At 42.0% G+C, this 19,464-nt stretch overlaps 1 protein-coding gene across 1 annotated transcript in view; it reads right to left on the bottom strand.

The window, feature by feature from the left end:
* Window positions 1-2,331: 2,331 nt before the first annotated feature.
* SRSF1 (serine and arginine rich splicing factor 1) overlaps window positions 2,332-19,464 on the bottom strand; it is a 117,466-nt gene continuing 100,333 nt past the window's right edge. The window contains exons 4-7 of the mRNA XM_040422227.1: window positions 9,534-9,706; window positions 9,152-9,338; window positions 8,668-8,771; window positions 2,332-2,569 (exon numbers count right to left, since the gene is read on the bottom strand). Of these exons, the coding sequence (XP_040278161.1) occupies window positions 8,749-8,771; window positions 9,152-9,338; window positions 9,534-9,706 (383 nt within the window). The 3' untranslated portion in view covers window positions 2,332-2,569; window positions 8,668-8,748. The remainder of the gene's footprint in view (window positions 2,570-8,667; window positions 8,772-9,151; window positions 9,339-9,533; window positions 9,707-19,464) is intronic.

Here is a 19,464-nt window from a genome sequence, read left to right as displayed (position 1 = left end):
ATTCAAGATGGAATCTACAGTATTGTACAAAAGAGTCAGATAAGGCTTGCTCCACTTGCAGGAGTCCATGTTACTTCATGCTGAATATACAGTGCCTTGAAAAAGTATTCATACCCCTTGAGTTTTTCCACTTTACACCCAAACATAAATGTATTTTATTGAGATTTTATGTGATGGATCCACCCAAAGAAGCATGTGTGTTTGAAGTGAAGAGTGATATAGTTCAACATTTTTAATAAATATAAATTTGAAAAGTGTGGCATGCATTTGTATTCAGTCCCCTGTACTCCGATAGGCCTCATTCACATACGTGGACCACAGTCCATGAAAACCCAGCCTGCCAAGTGCACGACATCATTGGTTGATATGACACCGTGTTCTTTGTGCAACTGTACAGTAAAACTCAAATCATACGAGCGTTACTGTACAGCAGAGGCAGCACAAAGTGCACAGCAGCAAAGCAACCAATGACGCCATGCACTCAGCAGGATGGGTTTTCACGGACCGTGGTCCACTTATGTGTGAATGAGGCCATACCCCTATTTAAAATCCAGTGTAACCAATTCCTTCAGAAGGCACCTTATTAGTAAATGGGGTCCTCTTGTGTGTAATTTATTCTCAGTATAACTACAGAAGTTCTATGAAGGCCTCAGAGGTTTGTTAGAGAACATTAGTGATCAAACAGCATCATAAAACCAAGGACCACACTAGACAGGTCAGGTAGCTCTTAATGACATTGGCTGTGGTTTGTTTTCATGCTACAAAATTAATTTAAACACTCCTATTTTTGAAAGCATTCAATTTAACCGAATTACTGAAATAAAATTAACTAGATGCACCTGTAGATGCGAGAGTAGGAACTCCATTATTGTTTTATTTTCCTATACACTTTGATCAAATTATTTGCCATCATTACCTCAGGGACATTTATCAAGACTGGCATGCCTGTTGCATGCATACTTGCCAGCTGAAAGTATCCTAGTTGATCAGTGTAGAGTGCTAAGAGCCAGACCCCCACCAGAGGATGGGCCATCAGAATCCCAGACACCTTTAAGCACACTGGCTTAGCTAGCATGAGAGGGCACCTTCCTGACATCCCATACATTTAGCTACACAATGACATGCATTTTGTTCACACCAATGTTATACATAACCATGTTTTTTTCCCCTTCATTTTATGTTGGGGTTATTAGAAATAACCCCTTTAACTGTGAATTCACAGGCAGCAGCAGAAAAGAGAATTCCCATGCTGGGCTCTGTAGAACCCCATCTCCTGCAATGAGGTCCAATACCATGTCAAAAGACATGGTAGGACGCCACATTCTACAGAGATTGGCATGGGACTCGACAAGCTCCAGAGAAGGAGAGTATTCATTTTCTTTAATTTGGGACTTTAGGAGAGTTTGCTGCAGATCCATCAGTAAGCTAAAGCAAAAAAACGATCAGGTTTGTTGGGCAATTTTAAAAAGACTTTAATGATAACCTATCCTCTGGAGTGAGTGGGTGCTGACACACTGTTTAAAGGAGTTGTCCAGGTTCAGAGCTGAACCTTGACATACCTCAATTTTTCACCCAGAGCCGGTGACATCACCGAACACACCACTGTTGGGCGTAAGCTTACACCCAGCAGTGTATTATAAATAAAAAAGCCCTTGCACATCAGAGCATGACATGATCCGATGCCAACATCGGGGGGGCTGTCTGGGTGAAAATATGGGTATGTCTGGGTTCAGACCTGAACAACCTCTTTAAAGAATGCACCAGCTCGCAGTTGTGCCACAGCCTGCAACAAAACCATGACAACTCCACATGGTAAATTGACATGCTGCACATTTCAAAATCCTCAACCGGTTTTGCTGCACGCAAATTCACCCTTGCCTGTTTTTAACAGGGCACACCCACAGCCCTACATTTCCAGCTGTAGGTCATGTCTGGTACAGCAACCAGTCCTCTTCATTATCAAACCTTTCAAGAGTATAATTGTCTGACCCCATCCTTGCACTGTGCATTCATAAAAATAGGTTACGTTTTTACCGACTTTCCTTGTGAAGCAGAAGGTACACACAAAAGAACACATTTAAATCATTTATTGATTATATGCAAACAAGATCCTCAAAAGCCAAATTGAAACCCTATTAAGAAAAAAAAAAAAATGAAAAAAAATTGACACCTACGATTCAAACTTAGAAACATTGTACCAATTTATTCAAACCCCCACCCCCATATCCCTTTTGATTACCATCTATTCGTGATGTATCCTTCCCAGAAGATGGCTCCATCTTGCCTCTGGCCTCCTCTTTATTAAACAAAAAAATTGCACTCCTTCTTGCATTCTAAGCGCTTCCAAAAATTTCTATACAATAGCCAATTGAGGATTTAAAAAAAAATAAAAAATCCACATGAATGCGGTTAAGATGGGCAGGAATCCACTCCTATGATCCTTGTTATCTGATCCCGCTCCATGAATCCTGGTAATGCTTTCTCCCTATCCTATTCACTCCTTCCTATGATTTGAATCCAATGATCCAGTTCCAGGATTGGGATCCAGTGAGCCCTCTCCAATCCAAACCTTTACAACCAGCAAAACCAAAAAAAAGAGGCAGAGTTAGATATTATCAACACAGGTTTCTGGGAACTGATCAGTTAGGTTGTGTTCACGTCACAATTTTATCCCATATTTAATGTATACACATCACCATACGGTTCCAATGTAAAAACATATCCACTTAAACTATACTTTTTTTGCAAGATGGAAAAGTGGAGTGTACTACACTCCTGCATCTTTTTTTCCCCCCAGCATATAGGTTAAACGTGGGACAAACATGATGTGAACCCAGCCTTGTATGTGCATCTTATTGGGGGGAAGAAAAAAAAAGGGGAGTACAGATAACTATTACATTCCCAAAACTAATGAATTCTGTGGTATATTTTGTTTCAAAGTTAAAGAATATTTTTACGTGATGTTCTTATTTAGGCGCTTGAGAAGAAAATGCTGCACTAACGCAGTCAGTTAGGCACATACCTGAAGGAGCAGCAACTTTTCAAGCTCAGCAATTATTTAAAAAAAAAAAAAAAAAAAGAAGAAACCCAACATTTTCAACACTTTATAGGCAAGGCGTCATTTATGTCCTAGCTGACTGTGGGCCAACTAAAATAATTAGGGGACGGCTGTGCTGTGGTCAAGAACCGTTCAATTAGCCTAATGACAACCACACTGGATAGTCTTAATTGTTAATGGCCGCATGGCACCTTCAATACAATACGGCCATAAACAGTGCCGACCGGCTATATAATGACTTCTTCATTAGTTAAACAAAAGTTGCTGCGGGCCAATCGGCTGCAAGTTTCTTGACCGCAGTACAGCCGCACCTATATAGAGATCCAAGAATATATTAGTTTGGGTCAGACATTGTTGGGGAAGGACATGCAGCTGCATTACTTTTTCTGGTTATACACCTTTTTAATAATGGGTGGGCAACCTCCAGCACTCCAGCTGTTGTGAAACTGCAACTCCCAGCATGCATACTTGCTCTGCTCTAAGAACTCACACAGAAATGAATGGAGCATGCTGGGAATTGTAGTTCGCAACAGATGGAGTGCCGAAGGTTGCTGATCCCTGGTGAATAACAATACCAGAAAATCCTTCACAAATTGTAATGAGAATTTTTTTCAACAACTTGTTGCTTTTCCTTTTCAAGGAGCAGTCCAGCTTTGCATACAATTAAACTCACTAGGTTAAAGACGACCTGTCACTAGAGATTAGCGAATTTCAGGCTATGAAATTCGTTCACGCTTCGTTTACTGGTAAAAGGCGAATTGCGTTATGGAGTCAGTTACCATGGACCATAACGCAATTCTATGAGGGAATGCATAAAGGAATGCCTTTAAAGTCATTCCATCATAATAGAAGTCTATGGGCTGCAAAACGGATCCATCCCATTTCAGTTATCTAGGAGAGGACTCCCCTGCATAATGGAAACGGGACAGATCAGTTTTGCAGCCAATAGACTTCTATTATAACGGAATGCCTCTAAGCGCATTTAGTTATAGAATTGCGTTATGGTCTGTGGTAACAGAAACCATAACGCAATTCGTCTTTTACCAGTTAACGAAGCGTGAACGACTTTCAAAATATGATATTTGCTTATCTCTACCCGTCACCACAAAATGCAGTAGTGCAGGCTGCAGATAGTTTTGTGGAAAAAGACAGTAAAATGTGTTCTTTATACATTTAAGTCTCTATTCTGGTGCAATCCCATGCACAAGTATCAGTGATTGGGAGCTGTAGTAGCATACTGTGTATACATAGCTGTCAGTATCAGAAAAGGCAGACATTTTCACCAAAACTACATGCCAAATGGCTCGGCTCCTCCTGCATTTCATGGCGACATGTTCTCTAAGGTAAACAGGCATGACCTCTAGCTTATAATGACTAGATCAGGCTTACCCCACCCACATGTTACATAATACATGTGCTTTCTCTGCATAGATTTCCATGCAGAAAATCCACAGTGTATTAGGGTACTTTCACACTAGCGTTTCTTCTCCGGTATTGAGTTCCGTCCTAGGGGCTCAATACCGGAATTTTTTTTTATCAGTATTATCCTAATGCATTCTGAATGGAGAGCAATCCATTCAGTATGCATCAGGATGTCTTCCCTTCAGTCACTGTACGGTTTTCTCCGTCCAAAATTCCAGAACACTTGCCGGAATGCCAGATCCAGCCCCAAGTGTTCTGGAAAAACTAATCTGGTAAAAATTTGAAAAAAAAATACCGGATCAATTTTTCCAGATGACAACCGGAGAAACGGATCCGGTATTGCAATACATTTGTGAGATGATCTAAATCCAGATCAGTCTACAAATGGTATCCGTTTGCATACAGATTGCCGGATCAGGCAGGCAGTTCTGGCAACAGAACTGCCTGCCAGAATCCAGCGACACTAGTGTGAAAGTACCCTTACAATACCAGCAAAGTATGAGTTTACACAAATCTCATGTACACTGCAGATTTTTTGTGCAGTTTCCAAAACCACAGCATGTCAATTAGGTTTGCCTTTCTAGCTGTGGATTTCACCATTTTCTAATCTGCAACAAAAACAGCTTTTCGAAATAGCAGATTTGGAAGCAGATATGGTGCAGAAACGCAAAAATCCATTCAAATCTTATGTGCAGTCATCTGCACTTATGTGCAGCTAGCTACCCTTAGGTTCCCAAAAATCTGTCACAGATTCTCACAAATCCACAGACAATCTATGGCATTTCACACACAGATTGTGACTTTGCGCATATTTCACCCTGTGCATTGCAAAAGGTAAAACTTGCAGTGAAAATCTATGGGAACAAAATTTACATGCTGCAGATTTGAAATCCACACCTCATATCCATGCTGATTTTTTTGTTGTATCTAGTGTAGGTGAGATCTCTTAAAAGATCACCCGCTTTCTTGCAATACAAATTTTCAGCTAATCCAGACAAACTGCAGTGTAACCACTATGTGTGAAGATACTCTTGGGGGTTGATTGAGTTGGAAGGGAAAGTCTGCTGTATGCTCAGACTACTCTAGAGGGTTACTAAAGTGCAGCATGGGAACAAGATGGCCAGTACCTTCACTCATTACCATGAAGTTTGTCAGCACCACATCCTTGTGGTTTCTTTGCTGACAGATTCCCTTTAATGTGGTACCAGATTTGTACTTATGAAACTGGCGGACCTTTTGCATGTGAACTTGGCAGCTCAACGGATCTGTGTTGATTCCATGTTTGTGTGTGCCCGCATTGCTGAGAAAAAGGTTTTAATATAAGCAACATAGCCCATAGGAGCAACTGGGGTGTTGCTGTTACACCTAGTAATTCTGCAACTGCCATCCTATCTCCACTTTGACAGGACAGGGCCAGGCAGTTGAGGACGTTTTCACTGCCTGGCCCTGACAAAGTGCAGAACCTCTAGGTGTAACAGCAAAACTGCTGTTGCTCCTACACACTCATATAAGTGTATTAAAATATAAATTTTCCCAGCTATGCAGGCAAATATGAACATTTGACCAACACAGATGCCTTCAGCGATCAAGTGCACATGCAACAGGTCAGCCAGTGTTATAGGTACACATCTGCTGACAGATGTCCTTTAGAGATGGAAGTGTCTGTCACGTGAGCTGCTGCAGGGTTTACACAGGGTAACTGTCAGGAACAGGTATTGTTTGTTCCTGATCAGTCCCTGCAAAAAAAAAAAAAAAAAAAAAAAACCACACTGAGAACCCAATGTTGGATAAGTTAACCAGCTTCAGCTATTACTGCCCAATGGCTGGACCACCCCTCTAAAGATAAAGGCAAGAAGTTGCTTTTCAAGGAAATTTTAAATAAAGACAACTAAATGTTGCCATTGCTTGAATGAATATGAGATTATTAAAAAGGGATTGAAATGAAACATCTTGCAATGGTGCAAGACAAATAATATCTTACCACTCTAGTGCTGATGGCCAATCCTGGTTCCTTCTGCTCCAGCTTGAAGAGTTAACACAAAAAGTGACAGCTGCAGCCATTCACTAGCTGTAGTGATAACATGTCAATAACAGTTACTCCTGGGGCAAATCAATGGTTGCAGCAGTCATAGGTTATGTTAACACCGCTGGGACTGGAATAAAATTCAAGGACTTATCAGCACTGGAACTGTGCTAAAGCATTACTTTGTTTTACACTATTGTAAGACAATTTTTTTCTTTTTTTTACATTGGACAGTCCCTTTATTGGACTGAGTATGCAGGAAAACCAATCCTCCTCAGATTCAAACTTTACAAGCCCACTCAAATTCTAACTAGTATCCTTTTTTTTTTTAATAAGTCACTGGATCTCTTTACATACGACCTTTTGTGTTCTTAATTTGGCATTTTGATGGGTTAAGTATGTAATATAAGATAAAATTAGACCAGTATGCTAGAAAAAGGATGGTTTAAAGGGTTTCTGTCACCCCACTAAAGTGATTTTTTTTTTTTTTTGGGCTAGTTAAATTAGTTATATAGCGATATATTAAAATATATTAGTGTTCCTTACTTTGATCCAGCAGTTTAGTCAAAAAACGAAGTTTTATCATATGCAAATTCGGTCTCTACCTTGGACAATCCCTTTGACTAAACTCCTGTCGGCATTTCAAAAATCGCGCGCCCGTGTTGAATCTGCGCAGGCGCTCTGAGATGAGGAGGCTCGTCTCCTCAGAACTCCCTCAGTGCGCCTGCGCCGATGACGTCTTCTATTTCGATGATGTCATCGGCGCAGGCGCACTGAGGGAGTTCTGAGGAGACGAGCCTCCTCATCTCAGAGCGCCTGCGCAGATTCAACACGGGCGCGATTTTTGAAATGCCGACAGGGCTGGCCGGAGGAGGAGATCCCGGCTGGCCCTGTCAATCAACAAGAGGAGGGGGCGGATTTCTGCAGCAGCTACCAGCAAGTAGACGCCCTACTTGCTGGTAGAGACCGAATTTGCATATGATAAAACTTCGTTTTTTGACTAAACTGCTGGATCAAAGTAAGGAACACTATTATATTTTAATATATCGCTATATAACTAATTTAACTAGCCCAAAAAAAAAAAAAAAAAATCACTTTAGTGGGGTGACAGAAACCCTTCAAAGGGATTGTCCAAGTTATTTTTTTATTCTTTGTATGTTTCTAACTAAGCAAAATGTTAGGAGTTTTCAATTCACTTCATCTACAGTGGCCCTGTTCTCCTAGCCAAGTGTCACATGACCTGCTGTCAGTCTATTTCCGTTCTCTGACACGAGGGAGCAAGCCTGCCTCTGTACAGTCACTGTGAAGGCTGTGCTGTTTGGAGGCACAAGTCACACCCTGTTCACTGCTTGATCTGCTGGCTAAGCTGTCTGCTTTGTGTCTGACAGACCAGAGGAGTTGTCTCTTCTGTACTCTAGGGTTGTCTGCAAGAGCATTGCACAAGAACAGGTAAAGATTCTGTGTGTATCTGCAATTTCACTGTACCGTACAGCTGGGACTTTTAGTCCTATACATACTGCAGACAGGGAAGCAATTTTATTCACTCCCTTTGCATTGTAGAGAGAGGGGAAGGCAGCCTTTGACACCCTCAGATTGTTGTTACACGCCCCCACAGCTCTGCAACTGCATGTAAACAAAGGGGCCATAACAGAACTAGGGGAAAAAGTCAATGTAATTTTTTTGCATAAAACTTGCTAAGCTTATGTATATGTTGCGGACCATAAGATTTACATTGCTTTATTTTTTTTATTTTTTTTAAATAACTCAGACAACCCCTTTAAATAAAGCAGAGAAAAATCAGAGTTCCACCTACAGGCCTGTATTACACAACTATTAAGATCAGTAGGTGGGACTCTGAATCAAAACATCTGCCAATGTATAGCAATCTACACAAAGAGTTTGAAATGTATTTTAATTGACATTAAAAAAAATAGCAAATTACTAGTCACAAAGAGGACATGCAGAGTTAGCAGTACTGATATTATACTCTACACGTTAGCAAGTCCACAAAACAAGTGTATTGTGGCACATTTGCCAACAGACATTACCGACATTAAGTTACAAAAGGAAAGCAACATTTGGTTGCCTGTACTGGTCTTAACCTAATATAGCATATAACTTCAATACTGCCATTTTCATCTCACAATAGCACTTGGAGTCATACCATGGCCTCCACATTTGATTTGATCCTCCTCAAGCCTCCATTTGACAATCCTAAAATGATTGAAATGTCCTCCATTATCCTTTAATCCATCTCTTCAGATATGTCTACAGAAAGACACATGAAAAGGCAAGGTAAAATAAGGTTTCCCCACAAAGGAATTATTATTATTATTTTTTTTTAACCATATTCACCCAAATCCCCATGTCAAACATTGCAGTCAACACACCAGTGCTGGTGCTTCTGAAAAGTGGCTAGCTTAACTGCAGTGTAGTTCTGCCTACAGTTGTTAAAATGCACCTCTAGGCAAGACTCAATTGAGAAGGAATATGTAGGTATAAGGACTAGCCTTACTATTCTACACAACAGGATTAACACTTTAATAAAACAGTAAAATAAAAAAGTAAAGGACTTAAACTGTGTATACAATGAAAGGGTCTACAAAAAAACAAAACAAAAAAAAAAACACTGTCAGCTATTTATGTACGTGAACGAGATCTGCTGTGGCGGGGAGAGTAGCGAGGGGATCCACGGCTTCTTCTTGGTGAGTAGCTGCGGCTGCGACTGTTGCTTCTACTACGGCTCCTGCTACGACTATGACTGCGAGAACGCGATCTTCCATAGCTTGGACTTCTTGGACCATCAACTTTAACCCGAATGTAGGCAGTTTCTCCCTATTAAACAGATAGAACCTGGGATTGAACAAGCCAAGCTTAACCAGCTTTGCAATTCAGGCAAGATGTAACGCTACGTTTGAATGTAGATGATGGAATCCATGTTCTGGTGAGCCCCCCTCTTACCTTCTGACAATAAAGTTAATTATTAATAGCCATGCAGCAAACAGAAGGGATACAATGAGAAGTACCTACCTCATGTGACCTAAATTTAGTATTATCCAGTTTCCGCACAGCATAGGTCATATCTTCCTTCCGCACAAATTCGACAACACCAGTACCATCCCGGTAAACGTCGGCATAACATACATCACCTGCCTCACGCATGTGATCCTTTAAATCCTGCCAGCTTCCACTTGGAGGCAGTCCTGACGGATTTAAAATAAAAATAGTATTTGAGTATCACTAAAACATGGGACATTTATTACACAGACAAACCCTGCCAAAAACACTTCCATCACAGTAGGCAGGGTCAGGAGAAATAGTAAGAAAATATATTACACCACATTTAAGCAATGTGTCTCTTTGGTGTAAGAACATGAAGTGAACAGTGATGAGCAACAAATACTATTATGCCATTTTCTAATCCATATACCAAAATAACAGTTCTGCTCTGCACAATTGTCATTTCAGATCCTCTAGAAACCTCCCTTAAAAGGGAATCTGTCACCTGCTTTTACCATTTTAAGCTGGCACCATCGCTATGTTGACTAAAGTACCTTATTTCCAGCAGTCGTCTTTTTACTTATTTTTGTTATGTAGTTTTGATATAAAAGCTATTTTTCTGTTATGCTAATTAGGGTCCAAGGTGCCCAGAGGGGCGTTTTTTTCACTCTCCGGAGCCCAGTGACGCCCCCCTGCAGTGCCCAAGAATGTTTTCTGATCATCAAATAACCTCCCACAGCCCCGGCAAACGGTTCCGCCCCCTCCCCACGTCATAGTCTACCTTATAGAAATGCCCCGTCCTTCTTCCTGTCTGCGGCCAGAAAACTCACGCAGGCGCAGTACTGCCAGTGGCCTGTGCAATCATCAACGTCCTGAGGGCAACAGCGCTCAGGTCACATCACTGGGCTCGGCGCATGCCCAGTGAGACTTTTGAGGCTGTTGCCCTCAGGAGTTTGATGATCGCGCAGGCCGCTGGCAGTACTGCGCCTGCGCGAGTTTTCTGGCCGCAGACAGGAAGAAGGACGGGGCATTTCTATATGACGTGGGGAGGGGGCGGAACCGTTTGCCGGGGCTGCATCCTAAATTTAAAACTAGATTGCAGCTCTGCGGGCGGTGATCGGAACAGGATGTCCGCTGAAATCATTTAGCAGGCATCCTGTCAACGCCGGAAGGGGTCCTGTGAAATCAGTGTAAAACTTACATAAATAAAAAAATAAAAAGTATACATATTCGGTATCGCCGCATCCGTGACAACCTGGTCTATAAAAATATCACATGATCTAACCTGTCAGATGAATGTTGTAAATAAAATAAAAACGGTGCCAAAACAGCTATTTCTTGTTACCTTGCCTCACAAAAAGTGTAATATAGAGCAACCAAAAATTATATGTACCCTAAACTAGTACCAACAATACTGCCACCCTATCCCGTAGTTTCTAAAATGGGGTCACTTTTTTTGGAGTTTCTACTCTAGGGGTGCATCAGGGGGGCTTCAAATGGGACATGTCAAAAAAAACAAAAACAGTCCAGCAAAACCTGCCTTCCAAAAACCGTATGGCATTCCTTTCCTTATGCGCCCTGCCGTGTGCCCGTACAGCGGTTTACGACCACATATGGAGTGTTTCTGTAAACTACAGAAACAGGGCCATAAATATTGAGTTTGGTTTGGCTGGTAACCCTTTCTTTGTAACTGGAAAAAAAATTAAAATGGAAAATCTGCCAAAATAGTGAAATTTTGAAATTGTATCTCTATTTTCCATTAATTCTTGTGGAACACCTAAAGGGTTAACAAAGTTTGTAAAATCAGTTTTGAATACCTTGAGGGGTGTAGTTAATAGAATGGGGTCATTTTTGGGTGGTTTCTATTATGTAAGCCTCGCAAAGTGACTTTAGACCTGAACTGGTACCTAAAAATTGGGTTTTGGAAAAATTTCAAGATTTGCTTCTAAACTTCTAAGCCTTTTAACATCCCCAAAAAATAAAATCATTCCCAAAATGATCCAAACATGAAGTAGACATATGGGGAATGTAAAGTAATAACTATTTTTGGAGGTATTACTATGTATTATAGAAGTATAGAAATTGAAACTTGGAAATTGTCATTTTTTTTTTATTCATTTTTATTTATACTTCATTTTACCAGTGTCATGAAGTACAATATGTGACGAAAAAACAATCTCAGAATGGCCTGGATAAGGCAAAGGGTTTTAAAGTTATAAGCACTTAAAGTGACATTAGTCAGATTGGCAAAAAATGGCCAAGTCCTTAAGGTGAAATAGGGCTGAGTCCTTAAGGGGTTAAGAACCAGTTCAGGTCTAAAGCCACTTTGTGAGGCTTACATAATAGAAGCCACTCAAAACTACACCCCTCAAGGTATTCAAAACAAATTTTACAAACGTTGTTAACCCTTTATGTGTTCCACAAGAATTAATGGAAAAAGATGACATTTCAGAATTTCACTTTTTTGGCAGATTTTCCATTTTAATCCAATATTTTCCAGTAACAAAGCAAAGGTTAACAGCCAAACAAAACTCAATATTTATGGCCCCTGAACGGATTTTAACCCCTTGTCTGCGGAAACGGTCCGTTACAGCCCCGATTCTGTAGTTTACAGAAACACCCCATATGTGGTCGTAAACCGCTGTACGGGCACACGGCAGGGCGCAGAAGGAAAGGAATGCCATACGGTTTTTGGAAATCAGATTTCACTGGAATAATTTCAAGCTGCTATGTCCCATTTGAAGATGCACCCCTAGAGTAGAAACTCCAAAAAAAGACCCCATTTTGGAAGCTATGGGATAAGGTGGCAGTTTTGTTGGTACTATTTTAGGGTACATATAGTTTTTGGTTGCTCTATATTACACTTTTTGTGAGGCAAGGTAACAAAAAAAAAATAGCTTTTCTGGCAGTTTTTATTATTTCAAACATTCATCTGACAGGTTAAATCATGTGGTTTGTGTTCACCTGAGGGATTAGATCATGTGATTTTTATAGAGCAGGTCGTTAGGGACGTGGCAATACCTAATATGTATACTTTTTTTATTTATTTAAGTTTTACACAATATTTTTGAAACAAAAAAAACAACAAAACACACCTCATGTTTTATAGTGTCTCCATATTCTGAAAGCTATAGTTTATTTTATTTTTTGGGCAATTGTCTTAGGGGCTCATATTTTGCAGGATGAGACGATGGTTAGATTGGTACCATTTTGGGGGCCATACGCTTTTTGATTGCATGAGGTTACACTTTTAGTGATGTAAGGTGACAATATTTTTAGCACAGTTTTTATTTTATTTTTTTACGGTGTTCATCTGAGGGGTTAGGTCCGGTTATATTTTTATAGAGCCAGTCGATACGGACATGGCAATATATATGTTTAGTTTCTTTTTTTCCCTATTTTTTACTTTATTTTGGGAAAGGGACGGTTTTTTTTATTTAATTTTTGTCCCACTCTGGGACTTCTACTTTTGGGGGTCTGATCCCCTTTACAATACTCCTGTATTGTAAAGCATTGGCTGTAATTGTATTACCAGTGTAATACACAGCCTGCTTGCCTTTGAGATCCAGGGGGCTGGATCTCACAGGCTCTCCCGGAAGGCAGCCATGATGCCCAAGGCATCGGGCTGCCTTTCATGCCATCAGGTCCCTGTCACAGCAGCGCGGAGACCCAATGGCAGCTCCAATCCCCTCATGTACAGTGCACGTGCCGCGGTCAGCGCAGACAGCAACACTTCAAGAGTTAATGCGACGGCATCTGTATTTTCACCGATGTCGGCGCATGCAGGAGGGGGTCCGGCCATCAGTGACTGCCGAACCCCTGCCACTAACAGGTAGGCGCAGTTCAGTTAAAAAATTAAAGGGAACCTGTCACCGGGATTTTGTGTATAGAGCTGAGGACATGGATTGGTAGATGGCCGCTAGCACATCTGCAATACCCAGTCCCCATAGCTCTGTGTGCTTTTATTGTGTAAAAAAAACACGATTTGATACATATGCAAATTAGCATAGAAGAGTCACATCTCACTTGTGTGACCAGAGAGGAGTCATATTTTCAAGCTCTGACTCATCTCAGGGTAATTTGCATATGTATCAAATCGTTTTTTTTACACAATAAAAGCACACAGAGCTATGGGGACTGGATATTGCGGATGTGCTAGCGGCCATCTAGCAACCCATGTCCTCAGCTCTATACCCAAAATCCAGGTGACAGGTTCCCTTTAAGGGGCTGGCATAATGGAAACCCATAAATGGCCCAATTTTAGAAACTACACCCCTCAGATTATTGAATTTATATTACAAACTTTGATAACCCTTGAGGTGTTTCACAAGTAAAGGAAAATGGAGGTGACATTTTTAAATGTCTTTTGCAGATTTTTTTTTAAATCACAATCAATTATCTTTTGCAACACAGCAAGGGTTAACAGCAAAATAAACCTCAATATGTATTACTTTGATTCTGAAGTTTAGAAAAATACCCCATATGTGTTGGTAAACTACTGTAGGGGCACACGGCAGTGATCAGAAGGAAAGGGGCACCATTTTGTATTTGAAGAGACCCTGCCGTACCCCTACAGCGAAAAGCCAGAAAGGAAGGAGCACCATATGGCTCTTGCAGTGAAGATTTGTCAGATATATTGAGCACAAAAGGGATCAATATGGTAAAGGCCTATACAAATCAAATTACAGATTCATATATGAACATGATGGTAGCAATGTTGTCTGAATGCTTTAGGAGGTCAAAGTGAGTTGATTTTCCCAGACAGAGAATTGCAAAGAAACTCAAGAATCTTTGTATAACCTTTACTCGGGTCGTAAATTGAAGGGGGGTGCCCAGACGTAACATAAAGATGGAGACCCTTGCAGAACAAAGGACTGAATGTGCTAAGGTGGTTTTTTTTCACTCCCAATAAATAGAAGGGAGATAACCTATATTCGTTGTAAGGATTATAATTGTTACCAAGTGATTGTATTGTGATATTATCGGAGTTATCCTAGATTATTATGTTTTAAGAAGCTGAAGTATAAATCTTGAAATCAAAATATATTCTTTGACTGTAGAGAATTAGGTAAGGTTTCCAATATAGCCTGAGTGTGTGAAAAACATTTGGAGCTAATTACCGTATTTTTCGCTTTGTAAGACGCACCTAGGTTTTTGAGGAGGAAAATAAGAAAAAAAATATTTTGAACCAAAAGGTGTGCTTTTGGTGGATTTTGAACTAATGGTCTGGGGATGACACTGTTATGGGGCTCTGTGGATGACGCACTGCTATGGGGGGGAATCTGTGGATGACGCACTGTTATGGGGGGGGAGAATCTGTGGATGACGCACTGTTATGGGGGGGGGGGGGGGGAGAGAATCTGTGGATGACCTGTTATCGGGGGGGGGGGGGGGGGGGAAGAATCTGTGGATGACGCACTGTTATGGGGGGGGGGGGGGGAATCTGTGGATGACGCACTGTTATGGGGGGGGGGGGGGAATCTCTGGATGACGCACTGTTATGGGGGGGGGGGGGGGAATCTGTGGATGACGCACTGTTATGGGGGATGTGTGCTGTGACATAGGGCCATGATAAGATGCTATATGTGTGGATGACACACATAGCATCTTATGCTGGTCCCCCTCATGGCCCTGTGTTTCACAGCATTACAGTACTTTATTCTTTGTATGTAAAATCTTTCTTTAATCCTGAATCAATCGCTCTCCTTTTGATAAACTAGCTGACACTGATAACGCCGGCCGCTATGCTGCATAGCGTGGCCGGCGATACATCAGTTACAGTGCGGGGAGGGGCTGGAGGCAACTCACAGCGGAGCCCGATGCAGTCACTGTATTACACCGGGCCCCACGCACAGAAGTCTCTTTGTATGTAAAATCTTTCATTATTCCTGAATCAATCGCTCTCCTTTTGATAAACTAGTCTAATCGCCTGCATCAGTACTCACTATGAATGCAGCGTGCGGTCCGGCCAGCATGTGACTGACGTCACTGAGTCAGTCACGCTCCTCCCACTTCATTAATGAAGCAGGATGAAGTCATGCGCCGGAGGGACTGCACGCTACATTCATAGTGAGTACTGATGCCGGCGATTAGGCTAGTTTATCAAAAGGAGAGCGATTGATTCAGGAATAATGAAAGATTTTACATACAAAGAGACTTCTGTGCGCGGGGCCCGGTGTAAGACAGTGAATGCACCGGGCCCCGCTGTGAGTTGCCTCCAGCCCCTCCTCCCTCCCCGAACTGTAAATGATGTATCGCCGGCCACGCTGTGCAGCATAGCGGCCAGCGATATATCAGTGTCAGCCCTGTAAAAAAAAGTCAACCATCGTTTTATAAGACGCACTGTCATTTTCCCCCCTCTTTCAGGGGGAAAAAAAGTGTGTCTTATAAAGCGAAAAATACGGTACATGTCTAAAGAATGTGTAGATAAGAAAATGATGCATCTAGGGAGAGTTTGTTTAAGGCTACATGCACACGACCGTATGAGTTTCACACGGATGAGGCTACTTTCACACCTGCGCTAGGTGCGGATCCATCTGGTATCTGCACAGACTGATCCGCACCTATAAATGCAAACGATGGTATCTGGATCCATCTCCATCAGCTTTTTCACGATCGTGAAAACTCAGATCCGACAGTATATTCTAACACAGAGGCGTTCCCATGGTGATGCTTCAAGTTAGAATATACTAAGAACTGTGTACATAACTGCCCCCTGCTGCCTGGCAGCACCTTATCTCTTACAGGGGGCTGTGATCCCCACAATTAACCCCCCTCCCTCCCCAGTATTAAAAGCATTGGTGGCCAGTGCGCCCCCCTCCCCAGTATTAAAAGCATTGGTGTTTTTTTTGCGGATCCATTGTAACAATGCCTAAAATAGATAAGAATAGGTCATGTTCTATTTATCTGCGGGGCTACGGAACGGACATACTGATGCGGACAGCACAAAAAAAAAAAAAAAGGAACGGACATGGAAACAAACGTTCATGTGCATATAGACTAAAAGTTATATATTTTAGAAGTAGACTGAATGTGACAGTATACCTTAAGGTCGTTCTGATCTATATTTATAACTTGGTCCTAGGTTTAGGTCAGAGGTTATCTTTTACAAAAATTAAAAGAAAATAGAAGAATTAAGGGTCATTACACACAGGTTTGTGATATAGAACCCTAGTGCCCTCTGGTGGTGAAAATAAGTAAGAAACAATAGTGAAAAAAATACTAAAATTATGTCATTAGTCACGTGGAAAATCAGGTCAAGCCCACTGTGCCAGGGGGGATAAGAATAGCATGGGACACCATAGAAAAAAGGAGAAGGATCCAACACCCAAGACAAAAGACACAAGAGAAGAGATCAGAAGGAAAATAGGATCTGCTCTTACTTCATATTTGAACTTTGACGCAGATTTGTTCCAGACAGATTCTGTCGTATTGTATACATTTTGTTTGTATATTAGGCAACTGATAAGCCATATACACATATTTATTCAAATAGACCATGTTCTTTGAAAGATCTAGATTGATTTGAGATAATTGTAACTTCAGTATTATTGTGCATTTTCAATCTAGGGAGATAAATCTATACAGTTGATATATCTACAATTGTGTGATCTCCAAAGAACTGATTGTAGTTAGGCCCCATTCAATCGCATTTTGCGGAACGAAATTGCGGACCCATCCATTTCTATGGATAGGCATATTTTTATGGACCAAAATCTTGAAAAATGAACTTTAATCCCCTGCATGCACTATGTAACAGCAGAATTCAAAGTCAAGGGGACAGCGGCCTCCTTGCGTCAAGTCTGGATAACCACGCCCCCTTTCCCTGCCCCTTCACCTCTGACAGCCGCACACGCGAATGTTCTGACGCGCACTCACACCCGGCCGGGAGCCTGCGAATTGAGCCGCTGAAAACTACCTAAGAGCGGTATACAGCAATGTGCAGATACGTTAACAGAGACGTCAGGGCTCACGTGCGAGACTTCAGCTGGCTTTGCTGTACAGCTGAAAACTATCGTCTGGCTGTCAATTAAAAGCGAAAAAGCAGGGAAAGGGGGGTGTGGTTATCCTGACTAATTGAGGAGGCCGCTGCCCCCTTGATTTTAAACTCTGCTGTTACATAGCGCATGCAGGGGATTAAAGTTCATTTTTCAAGATTTTGGTGCATCTGGCCGGAGGAAGAAAAGGATCTTTAGAAACATACTGCTGGCTACTTTAAGGTAATGCTGGCGGGTTTGGGAGGCGTTTTTTTTAGGTGACCGGTTGCCTTAACTTTCATTGGTGGCACAGTGTGCACACCCCTCCTCCGCGCCTCTCTCTTATTGGCAGCAGCGGCACAGGGGGAGGGAGAGAGCGACTCCTTCTCCCCTGTGCTGCTGAGGGAACATAAGCACACTCATGATCTGTGATGCTAGGCTGCGCAGTAGCGCAGCCTACTATCGATAATATCAAGTCGTATCGATATCGAGACAAAAGTATCGATTGGGTATCGATATTTCAATACCTGCAACAACCTTAGTCATGACTACTATCGTGTCTTACACACCAAAACAACTTAAAGGGTTTCTATCACTTGGTATCACATATTTAGGTGTCAGACACTAGTGATCCGCTAGTGTCTGCTCTAACAAACCATCCTAATATAATAGGTTTTGGGGCAGCCGTTTTGCTAAAATAACAACTTATATCTATATGCTAATGAGCCTCTAGGTGCTATGGGGGCGTCATTAGCACCTAGAGGCTCCGTCTACCTTCCTAAACTGCCGCCGCCCAGCGCGTCCCTCCAGCCCGCCCATCTCCTGCTGAATGCGATCCTCTCCGTGCGCGTCTCTGTTCTGCGCATGCGCAGTGAATGTCTGACCGCTTCCCTGCTCAGACATGATGTCATCGGCGCAGGCACAGTGGAGATGTCTGAGCAGGGAAGCGGTCAGACATTCACTGCGCATGCGCAGAACAGAGACGCGCACGGAGAGGATCGCATTCAGCAGGAGATGGGCGGGCTGGAGGGACGCGCTGGGCGGCGGCAGTTTAGGAAGGTAGACGGAGCCTCTAGGTGCTAATGACGCCCCCATAGCACCTAGAGGCTCATTAGCATATAGATATAAGTTGTTATTTTAGCAAAACGGCTGCCCCAAAACCTATTATATTAGGATGGTTTGTTAGAGCAGACACTAGCGGATCGTTAGTGTCTGGCACCTAAATATGTGATATGAAGTGATAGAAACCCTTTAAAGCAGCAAGTTCATATTACATAAAAACTGATATGTCACATAGAGAAGAACTCCCGCAAAAATTATTCTTTGACCTGCTAAAAAGGCACATGATGTAATCTGTAGTGAATGTGGTCTTCTCACCAGTGACTGTATGTGTCTCCTTTGACCAACTCCCTGATCTCCAACTGACACAGGACAGGAAGTCAGTTATGTCTCTATTCACTCCTATGAGACTGAGGCTCCCATAGGAATACATAGAGAAACTGACTTCCTCTCCACACACAGGATCCTGTGGTATTTGGAGAGCCAAGAAGCATAATGGAGGAATAGCTCACAAATACAGCCACTGGTATGATAATTACATTCACTACAGATTACATCATGTACCTTTCTAGCAGGTCAGAATAAAACCTTTTTGTGGGAGATCTTCTTTAAAGGGGTTGGCCACTTTCTGGCTACTACTGAAAAATGTGCAGGTAAGATAACTATATGACACCAATACAATAATTCTGTGTCTTAACCAAGTCCTTTGTGCTGTCCACAGGGGAGGTCCTGTGCTCAGGATGGCTGCTGATGGAGGGTCATGTGCCAGACATCACTCAGCCTCCTCCATTGAAACACACTGCACGGAACTCCCCATAGTGATACTCTGCAGCTGCTGTCTGAAGAATCTGAATGGAGGTGATCAGCCTGGTCACGTGAGCCTCCATCAGCAGCCATTTTATGACAGGACCTGTGCATGGACAGCA

Source organism: Bufo bufo, chromosome 3 (genome assembly GCF_905171765.1).
Source record: "Bufo bufo chromosome 3, aBufBuf1.1, whole genome shotgun sequence".
NCBI classification, from domain to species: Eukaryota; Metazoa; Chordata; class Amphibia; order Anura; family Bufonidae; genus Bufo; species Bufo bufo.
Note: the sequence above shows the minus strand (reverse complement) of the source record. Positions and strands in the feature narration are given on the sequence as shown.